The sequence below is a fragment of the Rana temporaria genome, chromosome 8, assembly GCF_905171775.1.
Source record: "Rana temporaria chromosome 8, aRanTem1.1, whole genome shotgun sequence".
NCBI classification, from domain to species: Eukaryota; Metazoa; Chordata; class Amphibia; order Anura; family Ranidae; genus Rana; species Rana temporaria.
The window spans coordinates 32,471,246-32,488,899 of NC_053496.1; the positions used below are offsets into that span (position 1 = coordinate 32,471,246).

General features: G+C 48.4%; 1 protein-coding gene across 11 annotated transcripts in view; it reads right to left on the reverse strand.

Moving 5' to 3' along the window:
- Window positions 1-17,654, reverse strand: part of LOC120946805 (alpha-2-macroglobulin-like protein 1) — a 224,004-nt gene that overhangs the window by 144,871 nt on the left and 61,479 nt on the right. For all 11 annotated transcript variants that reach the window (XM_040361516.1, XM_040361517.1, XM_040361514.1 and 8 more), the window contains exons 8-9: window positions 15,178-15,262; window positions 2,528-2,669 (exon numbers count right to left, since the gene is read on the reverse strand). In XM_040361516.1, coding sequence (XP_040217450.1) covers window positions 2,528-2,669; window positions 15,178-15,262 — 227 coding nt within the window. The remainder of the gene's footprint in view (window positions 1-2,527; window positions 2,670-15,177; window positions 15,263-17,654) is intronic.

Here is a 17,654-nt window from a genome sequence, read left to right on the forward strand (position 1 = left end):
TAAAGGTAAAAAATGTTTTCCCTAAATAGCTTCCTTTACCTTAGTGCAGTCCTCCTTCACTTACCTCATCCTTCGATTTTGCTTTTAAATGTCCTTATTTCTTCTGAGAAATCCTCACTTCCTCTTCTTCTGTCTGTAACGCCACACAGTAATGCAAGGCTTTCTCCCTGGTGTGGAGTGTTGTGCTTGCCCCCTCTCTTGAGGGGGGAGGGGGCGAGTAGGAGAGTCAGGACGCCCACTAACACACAGCTCCTTTCTCTATCTGCAACGTAGAGAGCGTCCTGACTCTCCTTCTCGCCCCCTCAAGGGAGGGGGGCGAGCACGACACTCCACACCAGGGAGAAAGCCTCGCATTACGGTGTGTAGTTACAGACAGAAGAACAGGAAGTGAGGATTTCTCAGAAGAAATAAGGACATTTAAAAGCAAAATGGAAGGATGAGGTAAGTGAAGGAGGACTGCACTAAGGTAAAGGAAGCTATTTAGGAATGTTTGTTTTACCTTTACAACCCCTTTAAGCTGCATATGTGGTTTTTCACTGTCAGAGCAAAAAGGATGTGAAAATCTTTTCCACACAATCGGTGGCGTCAGCAGGAAGAATTTATAGTTTTAAAAGACTCTTATGCCGCGTACACACGATCGGACATTCCGACAACAAAACCGTGGATTTTTTTCCAACGGAATGTTGGCTCAAACTTGTCTTGCATACACACGGTCACACAAATGTTGTCAGAGATTCCGATCGGCAAGAACGCGGTCACGTACAACACTACGATGAGCCGAGAAAACTGAAGTTCAATGATTTTGAGCATGCGTCGGATTCCGAGCATGCGTAGAATTTTTGTGCATCAGAACTGCATAAAGACGAACAGAATTTCTGATAAGAACTTTTCTTGTAAGAAAAATTGAGAACCAGCTCTCAAACATTTGTTGTTGGAAATTCCGACAGCAAATGTCCGATGGAGCATACACACAATCGGATTTTCCAACAACAAGCTCATATCAAACATTTGTTGTTGGAAATTCTGACCGTGTGTACACGGCATAAGACGTGCATTTTAGTGAACACAATATACAGGGATATGGAAAATTATTTTCGACACTGACACACACCCACACAGGTTGAACTGGATGGCCTGCTGTGTTTATTTAACCTTACCAATTACCGTATTTATTGCGTATATTACGCACAGGCGTATAACATGCATCCTAACTTTAAGAGGGAGGTTTCAGGAAAAAAACTTTCCACAGCCCCCTGCGTATAACACGCAGGCACAGTTTTCCCTCTATTTACAGGGCAAAAAAGTGAGTGTTATAAGCCAATAAATACAGTATATACATATTTAATTATAAATATATATTTTTGAAAACATTCCTACTTTACAACATTTCTTCACACCTGCTTAAAACATTTGCACAGCACAGTATATACAGTATACATATACAGTTTTATCTGCTTATATTTGGCCTTCCCTTATTTCTTTTTCTTTTTAAATAAAATATTTCAGTTTTCATTACATACCTTACTTCATACCCAGTGATGTCATCTCTATACAATCCAAGCAGATTATTGCTGGTGGGAGGGTCTGCCAGGTTGCTGTACATAGCTTCCGGAAAGCATCACAGTATCCTGTCCTAATACTCTCCTCAAGAGCCCTCATGAAAGAGGAGCCTGAACAACTGGGTAAGGCTGAAGGGAAACCTGGAGGTTATATTTTACAATCCTTTAGGCCCCTTTCACACTTGTGCTACTCCAAAGTCACGCTATTTTGCAGCGATTTTGACAAAACAGTCATACGACTGTGGGTACGACTTCAATGACCAGGGACGCGACTTTGATCCCCCAATAATTAGGGGGAACTCCACGGCAATTAAAGAAACAAACAAATAAAAACTGCATGGGTTCCCCCTTCATGAGCATACCAGGTTCTTCGGTCTGGTATGGATTTTATGAGGAACCCCCATGCCTCCTAAAATCCATGCCAGACCCTTATGCGAGCATGCAGCCCGGCAGGTCAAGAAGGAGGGTGGGGACGAGTGAGCGCCCCCCACTCTCCTGAACCGCATGCCCTCAACATGGAGGGTGGGTGTACTAATGGACGGGCCACTATACTTAAGTCACCTGTGTCATCTGCATGCGGCGCCTAGGCGAGGATACGATATTACACTACTAGATCCTTGGAAATAAAAGCAGCCGAAATGTCACAATAAAATGCTCTTGCAATGGACTTAAATATCTTCTCATGAGATTTCATCTGCTCCTCATTCTTCAAGAATCTTCTCAGAAAGACAGTGACAACGTCACATCCAGAAGTAGGTAAGGTAAGTGTAAAACAAACTTTTTTTTTTTAAGAGAAACATTTTACACCTACTAGCAGTAAGTGAATTGTAAAGGGGAAGGGGCCTGAGCAGTAAGAGGTGACCTGGCATTTTATTGCAAGGTCCATTTTATAATGCTAAGCAGATTTTATGAAACTACCAAATTCAACAAAATATCTGTTCTTGTCACTTCTTGGTCCTATTCCTCACCTTGGCTTTCTCCTCATGGCACAGATCTTTTGTAACTGGTTCCTCCTCTTCTTGAGACCGCCACCACCACCAGTATCGTGGTTGTTTCTTCTGGCACACTTTGAGATTTACATTTCCCGGGACCTTCTCTCCATATGTGTACCTGTAAGGACATGATAGGGGCATTTTAGACCTAGTTGCATCACATAGTTGCTACCCACCTTCATTACTCTTATGCCGCGTACACACCATCACTTTATGTGATGAAAAAAAAACGAAGTTTTTAAAAATGTAATTTTAAATGACCGTGTGTGGGGGAAAACGTTGTTTTATGTCTTGTGAAAAACGACAAGCATGCTTCAATTTTATGTGTCGCTTTTTACTTCACAGAAATTGACCGTGTGTAGCAAAAAACGACGTTTAAAACAATGTTTTTACACCCGCGCATGCCCAGAAGCTAGTTATGAAGCGAGCTTCAATGGAAAAACGTGGTGAACGTAACCTCGCTTTGCTAGTGCATTGTGAAAAAACGATGGTGTGTAGGCAACATCGTTTTTGAAAATTGAATTTTCAAAAACGTCGTTTTTTACTTCACAGAAAATGACGTTTTTTGTTCATCACATAAAGTGATGGGGCCAGATCCTCAAAAGAGATACTCCGACTTAACTGCTGTTCAGTCTGTGTGTAACTTTGGAAACGATCCTCAAAAGGCTTTTTCCAAAGTTAGACAGAAGATCCGGCATGTGTAATTGAATTACACTGCCGAATTTTAGGATGCAGTACCGCATCCGCCGCTGGGGGCATTTCGAGTCGAAATGCCGTTGCTAGTATGCAAATTAGCACTTAAGGCGATCCACAAAGCTTTCTAGCTTCCTTTTTGCGCCGTAAGTGTTATTTTGCAAGTGTAAAATTAGGGCTCATTCTACAAAGTGTAAACTAGTTACACCTTGTAAAAGCCCATTCCAGCGACGGCATTTGGTATGCTTTCCCGAGGGAGAACTCCACGGCAATTTGTAAAAAACAAAACCGGCATGGGTTCCCCCCCAGGAGCATACCAGGCCCTTAGGTCTGGTATGGGTTGTAAGGGGACCCCCCCTACGCCGAAAAATTGACGTAGGGGGTCCCCCTACAATCCATACCAGACCCGTATCCAAAGCACGCTACCCGGCCGGCCAGGAAGGGAGTGGGGACGAGCGAGCGCCCCCCCCCCTCCTGAGCCGTGCCAGGCCGCGTGCCCTCAACATGGGGGGGTTGGGTGCTCTGGGGCAGGGGGGCGCACTGCGGGCCCCCCCACCCCAGAGCACCCTGTCCCCATGTTGATGAGGACAGGACCTCTTCCCGACAACCCTTGCCATTGGTTGTCGGGGTCTGCGGGCGGAGGCTTATCGGAATCTGGGAGTCCCCTTTAATAAGGGGGCCCCCAGATACCGGCCCCCCACCCTAAGTGAATGGATATGGGGTACATCGTACCCCTATCCATTCACCTGGAGGCAAAAAGTAAAAGTTAATAAACACACAACACAAGGCTTTTTAAAATATTTTATTATTCTGCTCCGGACGCCCCCCCTGTCTTCGTTATTAGCTCAATTACCAGGGGGGGCTTCTTCTTCCGCTCTCCGGGGGTCTTCTCCGCTCTCCGGGGGTCTTCTCCGCTCTCCGGGGGGGCTTCTCCGGACTCCGGGGGGCTTCTTCCATCTTCTCCCCTCTTCCGCTGTTGACTCGGCGAACCCCGGTTCTTCTGCAGCTCTCCGGTGCCTTCTTCTTCAGCGCTGGCTGCCTGCTATGTTTGTGTGTTAGCTCGATTTCAAACAGGCAGCCAGCGCGGTCTTCTGTGGCGTCAGGGTCTTCTGGTCTTCTGTTCTTCCGATGTTGCCTCGTTGGCCTGTTGTCGCTGTAATGATGGAAGCGCGCCTTGCATCCCATTTATATAGGCATCACCGTCCCATCATGCTCCGGTAGGTACCCACGTGGTGGGTGCACGTGGGTACCTGCCGGAGCATGATGGGACGGTGATGCCTATATAAATGGGATGCAAGGCGCGCTTCCATCATTACAGCGACAACAGGCGACGAGGCAACATCGGAAGAACAGAAGACCAGAAGACCCTGACGCCACAGAAGACCGCGCTGGCTGCCTGTTTGAAATCGAGCTAACACACAAACATAGCAGGCAGCCAGCGCTGAAGAAGAAGGCACCGGAGAGCTGCAGAAGAACCGGGGTTCGCCGAGTCAAGAGCGGAAGAGGGGAGAAGATGGAAGAAGCCCCCCGGAGTCCGGAGAAGCCCCCCCCGGAGAGCGGAGAAGAAACCCCCCCCGGAGAGCGGAGAAGACCCCCGGAGAGCGGAAGAAGAAGCCCCCCCTGGTAATTGAGCTAATAACGAAGACAGGGGGGGCGTCCGGAGCAGAATAATAAAATATTTTAAAAAGCCTTGTGTTGTGTGTTTATTAACTTTTACTTTTTGCCTCCAGGTGAATGGATAGGGGTACGATGTACCCCATATCCATTCACTTAGGGTGGGGGGCCGGTATCTGGGGGCCCCCTTATTAAAGGGGACTCCCAGATTCCGATAAGCCTCCGCCCGCAGACCCCGACAACCAATGGCAAGGGTTGTCGGGAAGAGGTCCTGTCCTCATCAACATGGGGACAGGGTGCTCTGGGGTGGGGGGGCCCGCAGTGCGCCCCCCTGCCCCAGAGCACCCAACCCCCCCATGTTGAGGGCACGCGGCCTGGCACGGCTCAGGAGGGGGGGGGGGCGCTCGCTCGTCCCCACTCCCTTCCTGGCCGGCCGGGTAGCGTGCTTTGGATACGGGTCTGGTATGGATTGTAGGGGGACCCCCTACGTCAATTTTTCGGCGTGGGGGGGTCTCCTTACAACCCATGCCAGACCTAAGGGCCTGGTATGCTCCTGGGGGGGGAACCCATGCCGGTTTTTTCTTTGAAAATTGGCATGGAGTTCTCCCTCAGGAATGCATGCCGCTGTCATTTTTTTTTTCCCCGACGCAACTTTAAGCCGTCGCGATCCTCAAAACTCGGCGTAACGTAACTTCGCGCATGCGCAGTACGGCCGGCGCGGGAGCGCGCCTCATTTAAATGGGACTCGCCCCATTTGAATAGGAACGCCTTGCGCCGGCGGAATTTTAGTTACACAGCCTGAAATTTCTAGATAAGTGCTTTGTGGATCAGGCACTTAGGTAGAAACTTTAAGGCAGTGTAACTTAAATTGGATTTTTTAAGTTACGTCAGGTTTTTGTGGATCTGGCCCATGGTGTGTACGCGGCATTAGGCCTTGTACACATTGGATTCATCTTTTTTAAAGTGGAACTCAAAAAATGAAGATTTGATATGTTATAGCAAACATTTAGACCCCTTTCCCACTGGGGTGTTTTTCAGGCCCTTTTGGGCAAAAATAGCACCTGTAAAGCACCTAAAAAAAAAACACCTCCCCTGCAGTCCCAGTGTGAAAGCCTGAGTGCTTTCCCACTGGGACGCTGCGCTGGCAAAACGTTAAAAAAAGTTCTACAAACGGCCTCTTTGGAGCGGTGAAGGAGCAGTGTACACACCGCTACACCACCGCTCCTGCCAATTGAAATTAATGGGCACCGCTGCCTGAGTGTCTGCAAAGCGCTTCAGCAGCGTCGCTACACAGGCGCATTTAACCCTTCTTAAAGCTGCTCAGTGTCCACTGACACACCTGGTTGTAAGTTAGAGGCTTTTCACATCTGTGTGACAAGTCACATTTTAGGCACCCCTTGCAATAAGCATTTCAGTTTTGGTGAGATTCTCCCCAAGGGTTACATACTTCTAAAGGAATGCAGACACTGCAGCTTTTCTTATTAGAACACTCAGAGTGCACAAGCTGATCATAACAAACCAGTCCCGCTCATTCAGGATCAGTCTGCAAAGGACATGGTGTAACAAACAGCTATTTCTTCAGCGCAACAAAAGGTCTGCTACAAATATTGTTAAAATTCTTACAATGTAATTTTTCAACAAAAGTTGAGTTGGTCTTTAAAGTGTAAGTTCACTTTTACAGAAAAATCTGTAAGGTGAACTTACACAGGAACCCCGCCTCCGTCGCGGGGGTCGCTAAGCATTAAACAGGAAAATAAACAGATTTAAACATACTTTACTGGGTAGATGACCACTGACCCATAAACTGGCAATCAACTGTAGCTAGAGTTTAAGTAACAGCATGAACTAACTACTACAACCCCAAAAGCATGTGGGTGTATGCATTCCTGAAGAAGGAGTACCCCTGAAAGTGTATAAAAGTACCTGGCGCTTGACATGTTTTGTTCCGAATTGAAATTCGGAAACAATTTTTTTTTTTTATTCGGATGTATCCAAATTACCGAATTACAATAGTAATGGGCTTTCACACTGAGGCGATGTGCTGGCGGGACAGCTCCAAAAGTCCTGCTAGCCACATCTTTGAAGCGGTGAGAGGAACGGTGTGTTTACCGCGCCTCCAACGTTCCTTCCCATTGAAAACAATGGGACACTGTGGTAACACCGCCCGCACTGCGCCTCTGCAGAGGCACAGTGCGGGCGGTATTAACCCTTTTTCGGCCGCTAGCGGGGGTTAAAACCGCACCGCTAGCGGCCGAATACACCACTATCAGTCTGCAATCGTGACCGGGAAGACTACCCTGCAGTAAAGCGATCTGAAAGCGAGGCTTGAACTGCTGGTGGAAGGGATGACATCAATGGTGGTGCGGAGGAGGGTCTATGTGGACTTCTTTACCCTGGATGTCTGCAAACTTAGATGTGCCTATTTTAATCATCAACCATGTGAGTTTCTAAATGTTGAACCTTCATTAAATGTAACCATATTGCTACACTTAGAGGCGCCTCTCTTCTCTTTTATACTCAGTTGTGACATGACACTACTCATATCAAAACATTGCTTGTAAATCAATTCCAATTTTTTTTTTTTTTAAATGTTGCTTGTCTTGCAAAACGCTCTCAAACCAAGTTACTCTTAAACCAAGATTTTACTGTATACATTTTTGGAAGCCGATCTGACCTGCTCCAACCCGATCTCTACGCTGGAAGCTCTGCAGAGGACACAAACAACAGCGGCTTTGAAATTAATGGGAAGTGACGTCACCCATAGACTTACTATGGGGCTTCCGTTGTCCTCCGTCTCCTCTGCACCTTCCTACACAAGCCGCGGCTGACAGCTTAGCTTGGGATCCGGTCAGAGCGGGTCAGATCAGCTTCCAGAAAGGTATGCCTACTCGTTTTTTCTTTACAGGGATAGAGAGGTTAGTGTTGGATCCCTGGGGGTAGATTCAGATAGGAGATACGACGGCGTATCTCCTGATACACCTTCGTATCTCCGAGTCTGGCCGGTCATATCTATGCGCCTGATTCATAGAATCAGTTACGCATAGATTTCCCTAAGATCCGACCGACGCAAGTCTCTTACGCCATCGTATCTTAGGCTGCATATTTATGCTGACCGCTAGGTGGCGCTTCCGTATATTTCCGCAAGGAATATTCAAATTAGGTAGTTACGCCGATTCACAAACGTACGTCCGGCCGGCGCTTTTTTTTACGTTAGGCTTTTTTCGGCGTATAGTTACCCCTGCTATATGAGGCGTATCCTATGTTAAGTATGGCCGTCGTTCCCGCGTTGAGGTTTAAAAAATTTACGTCGTTTGCGTAAGTCGTTCGCGAATAGGGATGTACGTAATTTACGTTCATGTTTTAAGCAATGACGTTTTGCGGCGGATTTTCGAGCATGCGCACTGGGATTTTTTCACGAACGGCGCATGCGCCGTTCGTAAAAAACGTCAAATACACGGGGTCACAATTAATATACATAAAACACGCCCACATCATCCACATTTGAATTAAGCGGGCTTGCGCCGACACAGATACGTTACGCCGCCGTAACTAAGGGCGCAAGTTGTATCTGAATACGGAACTTGCGCCCTAAATTACGGCGGCGTAACGTATCTGAGATACGTTACGCCGGGCGGATAGATAGACCATTCTATCTGAATCCAGCTTCTGGTGTCTATAGATGTTGGGATTTTAGATTTGCATGGACCTCCACTTTAACAATCAACTATATACTAGTTGTTAAATACGGCAAAAAAAAAAAAAAAGAACGCTGGAAACCAGTACTTAGCAGCGGCTAACAGCATTTAGGAGCTGTCATCTTTTTTCGGCTGGAAAATCGCTCCCAAAATTAAAAAAAAAAAAAAAAAAAAATTCTGCCCCTAGAAGCTGAAGCTTGAAAAATGCTTCTAGCTTATAGTAGTGTGCATGAACACATAGGATAACACTATATGCTTTTAGGGGCAGCTTTAAAAAAATAAAAAAAATAAAAAATAGTGTGCATGGAGCTGCGTAAAGTAAATGAAGAGAAGATGATGAAGAGGCTCCATGGCTTCTAAAGTAGTAAGTGGGCCAGCCTAGCTGGTCTTCACCTTGTGCAATACTTGACATTTGACTAATTGGAATGTAGGTAGTGCCAGCTGGGTTGGTGAATACCCCGTCTTAGAGGAAGTTTTTGGACATGTGTGCTAACTATAGAACGATTTTAGGTAAATAGCAGCATTGCATACTTTCAAAAAACAGATTATCTGATTAGACATTAAATATATTTACTGGTAAAGCTGAAGAATATATGACATTTTTCCTTGAGCCTCAGTGAGTTTTGGGTGTTTGTTCCAGATCTGTGCAGATCTGTCAGACTTTTCCTACAATAAAGACCAGTCACTGATGCGCTCTCTTTGTGCAGGGTGACTGGTCTTCTCTCCGCCCCCTCCTGTAGTTTTCTGCAGGCAGCCTGTAGTAGGTGGAGCCTACCGGGTTCCTCCCACAGCTCTGCTCTCTGCACAGGCTATGTTCAGCACAGTGATGATGTCACTGCTACATTTACAAGGTAATAGCTGGGTATTGTATAATCGTTTGAGGCGCACAAAGTAGATTTATATATATGTAGCGCCCCCCTACTTTCAGTATGGGCACTACACTGAAGTTAGTGGGGAATGGGAGAGTTACCTTGCTCCCATTCACAAATTGTTTAAATTTCTGGGACTTCTGTCATTCCAGAAATGTCCGCTGGGTCAGTCTGTGGTTCAGGGATGCAATATCATCCCTGGCCAGCAGTTGGCGCCAAGGGGGATTCTGGCAGAGCAAGTTTTCCTCAGCAGCCAATTAGAGAAGTTTCTTCCTCGCAAGGCATGCTGGGGAAGAGTACATCTGGGACAGGTGTCATGTGTTCTAAAATCTTTGCGGGGTCCCGTTCCAGGTGCGGCATCCACCTTCAGGGTGTGCGCATCCATGGACCCCGCTGGTGTGGCCCACCTGGCCAAAGTTGCAGTCATACGAAAAACCCTCATCCGGAGGTACAAGGGGACCCCAGTGACTCGCTGGGTTCCCGGTTCTACTGAAGGGATCCCAGGCTGGATGCCGTACGATTGGGGAGTCGGTTTGAGGGGGACCCGGAGGAAGGTCGTCCAACAGAGCCTGAACAAACCAATTGGGGATCCGGTGACCAGAGTACTGACAGGTATGTTGCTGTCATCTGGTGACCAACGCAGAGATCTACTGGGAGGATTGCTTTATTTATCTACTTAGCCCAGTTATTGTATTTGGCCCATGAGGCAGGCCCGCATCCTCCCAGAAATCCTAAGTGACACCTTGGCTGCCAGACTTGTGAAAAAGGAGTCTGTCCGGGGGCACTTTACCCACTCAGATGGAGTGTTACAAATTGGTACTATGCGGAGCAGGGCCGATCCTAGACGGGGTGCGAGAGGTGCAGTGCACCCAGGCGCCACAGAGGTGGGGGCGCTCAAGCGCCAGAATGCTCCCCGCTGGTCACCACCTCCGCCGCTGTTTCCTGGCTAGCTGAAGTCTGTCCCCCTTCATCCTGTCAGAGATCGGAGCGGCTCACTGTATCTGTTTGGGGGGGCGCAGCGCAGCATTTAGTGCCAGTGTCACTCGCGTTTCATGCGTCTTGTTGCGGCTCAGGGATGGGCAGCGGCTGCACGGTGATTGGAGGTGTCATGTGCGGTGGCAGGGGCTGGGTTGTTCTGGTGGTCCCGCCTCTGCCTCGCTATGCGAGTCAGCGCCGTCATCCTCTCCTCCTCCGCGCCAGACTGGATCTCCCTTTTCCCCTATTGTGGCAGACAGTCTGGGACTGTAAGTAGGTCAGTAAGATTTATCTTATCTAGTTTGCAAAACCTGGAGAGGAACTTTCGAACCTTGAACACTACAACTTGTATTCATATACTGTATTGCCTTTTCCTCAGTTTTTATGCATTGAATGACAAGGAATCATGTATAGTCTTTTACAATATAAACACAATAACTTTTACTTGTAAGTGTATTGTGGTTGTTGATACTGAGATAGTCTATTTGTCTCTATTCCCAGTGGTAAACAGCTTTAGCAATTGTCTCCACTTCCCTCCTTTACCCCCACCTGTCCCCCCAATACTTCTCCTGTCCCCCCACTTATCCGCAATGTCCCTCTGTCCCCCACTTATCCGCAATGTCCCTCTGTCCCCCCAATGCCTCTCCTGTCCCCCCACTTATCCGCAATGTCCCTCTGTCCCCCACTTATCCGCAATGTCCTTCTGTCCCCCCAATGCCTCTCCTGTCCCCCCACTTATCCGCAATGTCCCTCTGTCCCCCACTTATCCGCAATGTCCCTCTGTCCCCCCAATGCCTCTCCTGTCCCCCCACTTATCCGCAATGTCCCTCTGTCCCCCACTTATCCGCAATGTCCCTCTGTCCCCCACTTATCCGCAATGTCCCTCTATCCCCCCAATGCTTCTCCTGTGCCCCCACTTATCCGCAATGTCCCTCTGTCCCCCACTTATCCGCAATGTCCCTCTGTCCCCCACTTATCCGCAATGTCCCTCTGTCCCCCCAATGCTTCTCCTGTCCCCCCACTTATCCGCAATGTCCCTCTGTCCCCCACTTATCCGCAATGTCCCTCTGTCCCCCCAATGCTTCTCCTGTCCCCCCACTTATCCGCAATGTCCCTCTGTCCCCCACTTATCCACAATGTCCCTCTGTCCCCCAATGCTTCTCCTCCCCCCCACTTATCCGCAATGTCCCTCTGTCCCCCACTTATCTGCAATGTCCCTCTGTCCCCCCAATGCTTCTTCTTTCCCCCCACTTATCTGCAATGTCCCTCTGTCCCCCACTTATCCGCAAAGTCCCTCTGTCCCCCCAATGCTTCTCCTTTCCCCCCACTTATCCGCAATGTCCCTATGTCCCCCACTTATCCGCAATGTCCCTCTGTCCCCCCAATGCTTCTCCTGTCCCCCCACTTATCCGCAATGTCCCTCTGTCCCCCCAATGCTTCTCCTGTCCCCCCACTTATCCGCAATGTCCCTCTGTCCCCCACTTATCCGCAATGTCCCTCTGTCCCCCCAATGCTTCTCCTGTCCCCCCACTTATCCACAATGTCCCTCTATCCCCCCAATGCTCCTCCTGTCCCCCCATTTATTCGCAATGTCCCTCCTTCCCCCCCAATGCTCCTCCTGTCCCCCCACTTATCCGCAATGTCCCTCCTGTCCCCCACTTATCCGCAATGTCCCTCCTGTCCCCCACTTATCCGCAATGTCCCTTCTGTCCCCCCACTTACCCGCAATGTCCCTAGGTCCCCCACTTATCCGCAATGTCCCTCTGTCCCCCACTTATCCGCAATGTCCCTCTGTCCCCCCAATGCTTCTCCTGTCCCCCCACTTATCCGCAATGTCCCTCCTTCCCCCCCCAATGCTCCTCCTGTCCCCCCACTTATTCGCAATGTCCCTCCTTCCCCCCCCAATGCTCCTCCTGTCCCCCCACTTATCCGCAATGTCCCCCCTGTCCCCCACTTATCCGCAATGTCCCTCCTGTCCCCCACTTATCCGCAATGTCCCTTCTGTCCCCCCACTTATCCGCAATGTCCCTCCTGTCCCCCCACTTATCCGATATGTCCCTTCTGTCCCCCCACTTATCCGCAATGTCCCTGCTGTTCCCCCAATTATCCCCAATGTTCCCCCTGTCCCCCAAATTATCCCCAATGTTCCTCCTGTCCCTCCAATTATCCCCAATGTTCCTCCTGTCCATCCAATGTCCCTACTGGCCCCCTAATGTCCCTCCTGTCCCCCCCCACTTATCCGCAATGTCCCTCCAATGTCCCTACTGGCCCCCTAATGTTCCTCCTGTCCCCCCACGTATCCCCAATGTTCCTCCTGTCCCCCCAATATTCCTCCTGGCCCCCCACTTATCTTCAATGTTCCTCCTGTCCTCCCAATTTTCCTCCTGTCCCCTCAACATTCTGCCTGACCTCCCACTTATCCCCAGTGTCTCTCCCATCCTCCCAATGTTCCTCCTGTTCCCCCACTTATCCCCAGTGTCCCTTCCAATGTTCCTCCTGTCCCTCCAATATTCCTCCTATCCTCCCACTTATCCTCAATGTCCCTCCTATCCCCCCCACTTATCCCCAGTGTCCCTCCCATCCTCCCAATGTTCCTCCTGCTCCCCCCCATTTATACCCATTATCCCACTTATACTAAATGTCCAGCCACTCCCCCCACTTATCCCAAATGTTCCCCTCCCCCACTTATCCCCACTGCCCCTTCTGTCCCACCACTTATGCCAAATGTTTCTCCTATCCTCCCATGTATCCCTAATATCCCCCACTTATCCCAAGGTGTCCCCCTCTCCTCCCACCTATCCCAAACATCCCCCCACTTAGCACCAATTTTCAAACTCTTCCCCAAGTTAGAAATTAGCACATTGCCAAATCCCCCCCCCCCCATTTAACACCAATGCCCAATGCAGTCTCTGACCATCTACTGTACTATGTCTGCAGTTTCTGACCATCTCCTGTACTATGTCTGCAGTCTCTGACCATCTCCTGTACTATGTCTACAGTCTCTGACCATCTTCTGTAGTGTTTCTGCAGTCTCTGACCATCTCATGTGCTATGTCTGCAGTCTCTGACCACCTCTTGTATTATATCTGCAGTCTCTGACCTTCTCCTGTACCATGTCTGGGGACTCTTTCTAACAGAGTCTCTAACAGAATCCCCCTCTGTGTGCATCAGAGAGACTCCATCCAGGTTTCATTATTGTACACTCTTCCTATATTTTCTTTATTGTTAAAAGATCATGGGAGGATCCCAGGGTAACAAAGACTTCTTAGGGCAGCATCCCTGTGTTTGAGTCATTGCCATAGAAACATGTGTAGAGGGGAGGAGTTTGTAAGATGACCACGCCCATGTGGGGGCGCCAGAAATATTTCTGCACCCAGGCGCCTGTGACCCTAGGATCGGCTCTGATGCGGAGCAGTACTGACTGCTCCATTTAATATCCAGGCCTGATACTGCAAAGTTCTCTCTCTCTTTCTTCATCAACCTTGACCTTCCCAACTGATGTTGGCCGTGTTTGGCCTGGAAAATAAAGCATTGAGGAAACCTTTATTCACTGTCTGGACCTTCGCTCACTGCTTTTGCTCTCACTATTACACCCCTAGAAAACGCCAGGGTAACTTAGCAGGCCGATCCCAAAACAAACCAGCGGCTCCTTCGGGGGTGAGCGCTACATATATATATATACAGGGCTTTTTTTCAGGGGGAACTTGGTGGAACTCAGTTCCACCACCTCTGGCTCAAACCCTTTGGTGCCTGCTCACCACAGTCACTTGTAAACACAGAAGTCTGGTTTCTGTGTTTACAAGTGACAGCTCTGCACTCTGTATGTAATGCAATCCTGGTATTTAATGCCCCTTTAAGACCCTCTTACTGTTTTCGTGAAATTTGACTGAACACACCCACTATTTGATGTGATTTGGAGAGTGTGTGTAGGGGGAGGGGTTTTGTGGGGTCAAGGTTAAGTTCCAGCACCTATTGTTTGAGAAAAAAAGCCCTGTATATATATATATATATTTTATGGCTGTTGAGAAATGCAATTTCACAGAGAAAAAAAACTCTCTTCACCAAGACAATATGGGGTTAGTGGAGAGAGACAATGGGGGGGGGGGGGGGGGAGATGGTAGAGTGAGATGGAGGGGAAGGGGAGAGGGGGAAAGAGGTTGGGAGAGGAAGGGAAGAGGTGGAGGAGGTGAAGAGCAGGAGAGAAAGATAGGGGGTGAGAGAAAAATAGGAAGATAGAGGGAGGGGGGAAAGGGAGAGATGGCGATGAAAAGAGGGGGTGGAGTGAGGGGGCAAAGAAGGGAGAGAGAGAAAAAGGAGTGGGAGAGGGAACAGAAAGAGGAGGAAGGGAGGGAGAGAGGGGGGTGAGAAAGACCTGGGGGGGAGGGGAAAAAGAGCAGGAGACGGAACAGAGAGAGGCAGAAGAGAGTCAGAAAGGGGGGAAAGGAGGGGAGAGAAAGATAGAGGGGGAGGGAGGAGGAGAGAGAGAGAGTGGGAGAGGGACCAGAGAGAGGAGAAGGGGGGAGAGAGAGAGAGAGAGAGATAGAGGGGGAGGGAGGGGGAGAGTCAGAAGAGGGAGGGAGGAGGAGATAGAGCGGGAGAGGGAACAGATAGAGGAGGAAGGGAGGGTGAGGGGGGGAAAGAGGAGGGAGAGATAGAGGGGAGGGGGAGAGACAACAGGAGAGGGAACAGAGAGGGGAGGAAGGGGGAGAAAGGTAGGGAGAGGGGGAGGAGAGAGAGGGTAGAGGGAAAAGAGAAGGAAGGGAAATGAGAGGTCACTCACTTTGCACTTATCTTTATTTCGACAATGATATCCTGGATTGAAACACTGTTTGGAGCTTCCACCTCAACCTCAAACTTTGGGAGCACTAAGGAGAGAGTAATAACAGAGTTGTTCAAACTTTTTACTCGTTGAAGATTTTACAAGTCCAAAATGTACCATTTAAAATTAGAAGAACATTCTAGGCACCGGTGTCGTCAGCCGTCAGTATTTTTACTGGTAGGCAGTAAAAAAATGGGCAGTAAATGGCAGTGACAGGAAAAAGTTGTCAGGAAAAAATATAGCTGTGGCGCTCCGCTTGCAATTGCAGATGCAATGTTCTGGTACGGAACTGGCCGAGACCATCTGAGTGCCCGCTACAGTGTGTGCTGTCGGTGGGGGGGCGGGTCTGGTGGTGCCTGAGTGTGTTGTGTGATGTCATGGTGCAAGGGAGCCGAGAGGAGCTGCCGAAACCTCATGTGTGGGAGAGAGAGAGACTGCCACTGTGACTTAGAAGGGGACATGTTGTGTCAGTGAGGTGTCATCATCTGTGCTGCTGCACACTGCGGTCAGTCTCACTGTGAGAGTCAATTTCATGTGTGTGCCGCCCACTCTAAGGGCCTAATCCACAAAAGGGATACGCCAGTGTATCTACTGATACGCCGTCGTATCCCTGTTTCTATCTTTGGAACTGATCCACAGAATCAGTTTCACATAGATAGGCAGAAGATCCGACATGTGTAAGGGACTTACACTGTCGGATCTTAGGATGCAGTACCGCAGCCGCCGCTGGGGGCATTTCTCGTCGAAATGCCGCTTTGGGTATGCAAATTAGCACTTACGGAGATCCACAAAGCTTTTACGCTTCGTTTTTTCTCCGTAAGTATTAGTTTGCCATCGCAAAATTAGGGCTGCTTTTAAAAAGTGTAAAGGTAGTACACCATGTAAAAAGTAGACCCTTCTTTCCCGCGACGCTGTCAAATTTCTTAATTTTTTTTTTTCCCGCCGCATCTTTTTTTTTTCCCGACACAACTTTTTTTACCCGGCGCGATTCACAAAACTCGGCGTAACGTAAAACCGCGCAAAGCATGCGCAGTACGTCCGGCGCGGGAGCGCGCCTAATTTAAATGGGACTCGCCCCATTAGATTAGGAACGCCTTGCGCCGGACAGATTTAAGTTACACCGCTCAAAATTTCTAGGTAAGTGCTTTGTGGATCGGGCACTTAGGTAGAGATTTTGCGGCGGTGTAACTTAAATGGGAAAAATTACGTTGCGCCAGGTTTTTGTGGATTAGGCCTCCTGAGTCCTGCTCATGAGCTACTTACTATATCGAAAATAAAGTAAGAAATATGTTTTTTGCCTTAAAACGTTTGTTACCCCAACACTTCATATTCCTGAGATGTCCTTGCTGTACAATGTGCTTGTATGAAAAAGTATCCTCTCCTCTTTGTATTGCTTCTTATGCGTAAAATCCATGGTGTTCCTGCTAGTACCCTTGCTTTCCTATTACAAACTGACCGCACTAAGCAGGAGAGCATACTGTGGTCAGTTCTCTAGCTATGCTGGAAACTCAGTCTGCTTTCCTCCAATGATAAGGCTTTTCCTGGCATGCTCCCACTGCACAGCCATTCACTGAGAAGCTCACTGTGCTACTGCTTTTCCTCCCCCCAGCTTATGCATTTGAGAACTGAGGGAATGTGATCACATATAAAAATGTTTTGTTTTCATATCTATACAAAAATGTTTTGGCTTTCATTTCTATTTTAAACTGAATGGGTTGGTTTTACAAGGTGATCGTTTAAAACCACTTTAATATATTCCTTAAAGGGGTTGTAAAGGACATGTTTCCCCCCTAAATAGCTTCCTTTACCCTAGTGCAGTCCTCCTTCACTTACCTCATCCTTCCATTTTGCTTTTAAATGTCCTTATTTCTTCTGAGAAATCCTCGCTTCCTGTTCTTCTGTCTGTAACTCCACATCGTAATGCGAGGCTTTCTCCCTGGTGTGGAGAAAGCCTCTTAAAGGGGGGAGGGGGCGAGCAGGCAAGTCAGGACACTCTCTACTTTGCAGATAGAGAAAGGAGCTGTGTGTTAGTGGGCGTCCTGACACTCCTGCTCGCCCCCTCTCCCCTCAAGAGGCTTTCTCCACACCAGGGAGAAAGCCTTGCATTACGGTGTGTAGTTTACAGACAGAAGAACAGGAAGTGAGGATTTCTCAGAAGAAATAAGGACATTTAAAAGCAAAATGGAAGGATGAGGTAAGTGAAGGAGGACTGCACTAAGGTAAAGGAAGCTATTTAATGGGAAAAAAAAATCCTTTACAACCCCTTTAAATCACATTGCTAATTGCATATTATATGTGTGTGTGTAGCCTAAATACTGAAACTTGCACTTACAAATGTTGTTTTGTAACTTTTGGAAATGCCAGCAAAAACTTGGCTGTGCCAGTAAATTTTGGGTGTTCTGACAGTAAAATTCAATCTGGTAAACACTGGTGGGCAC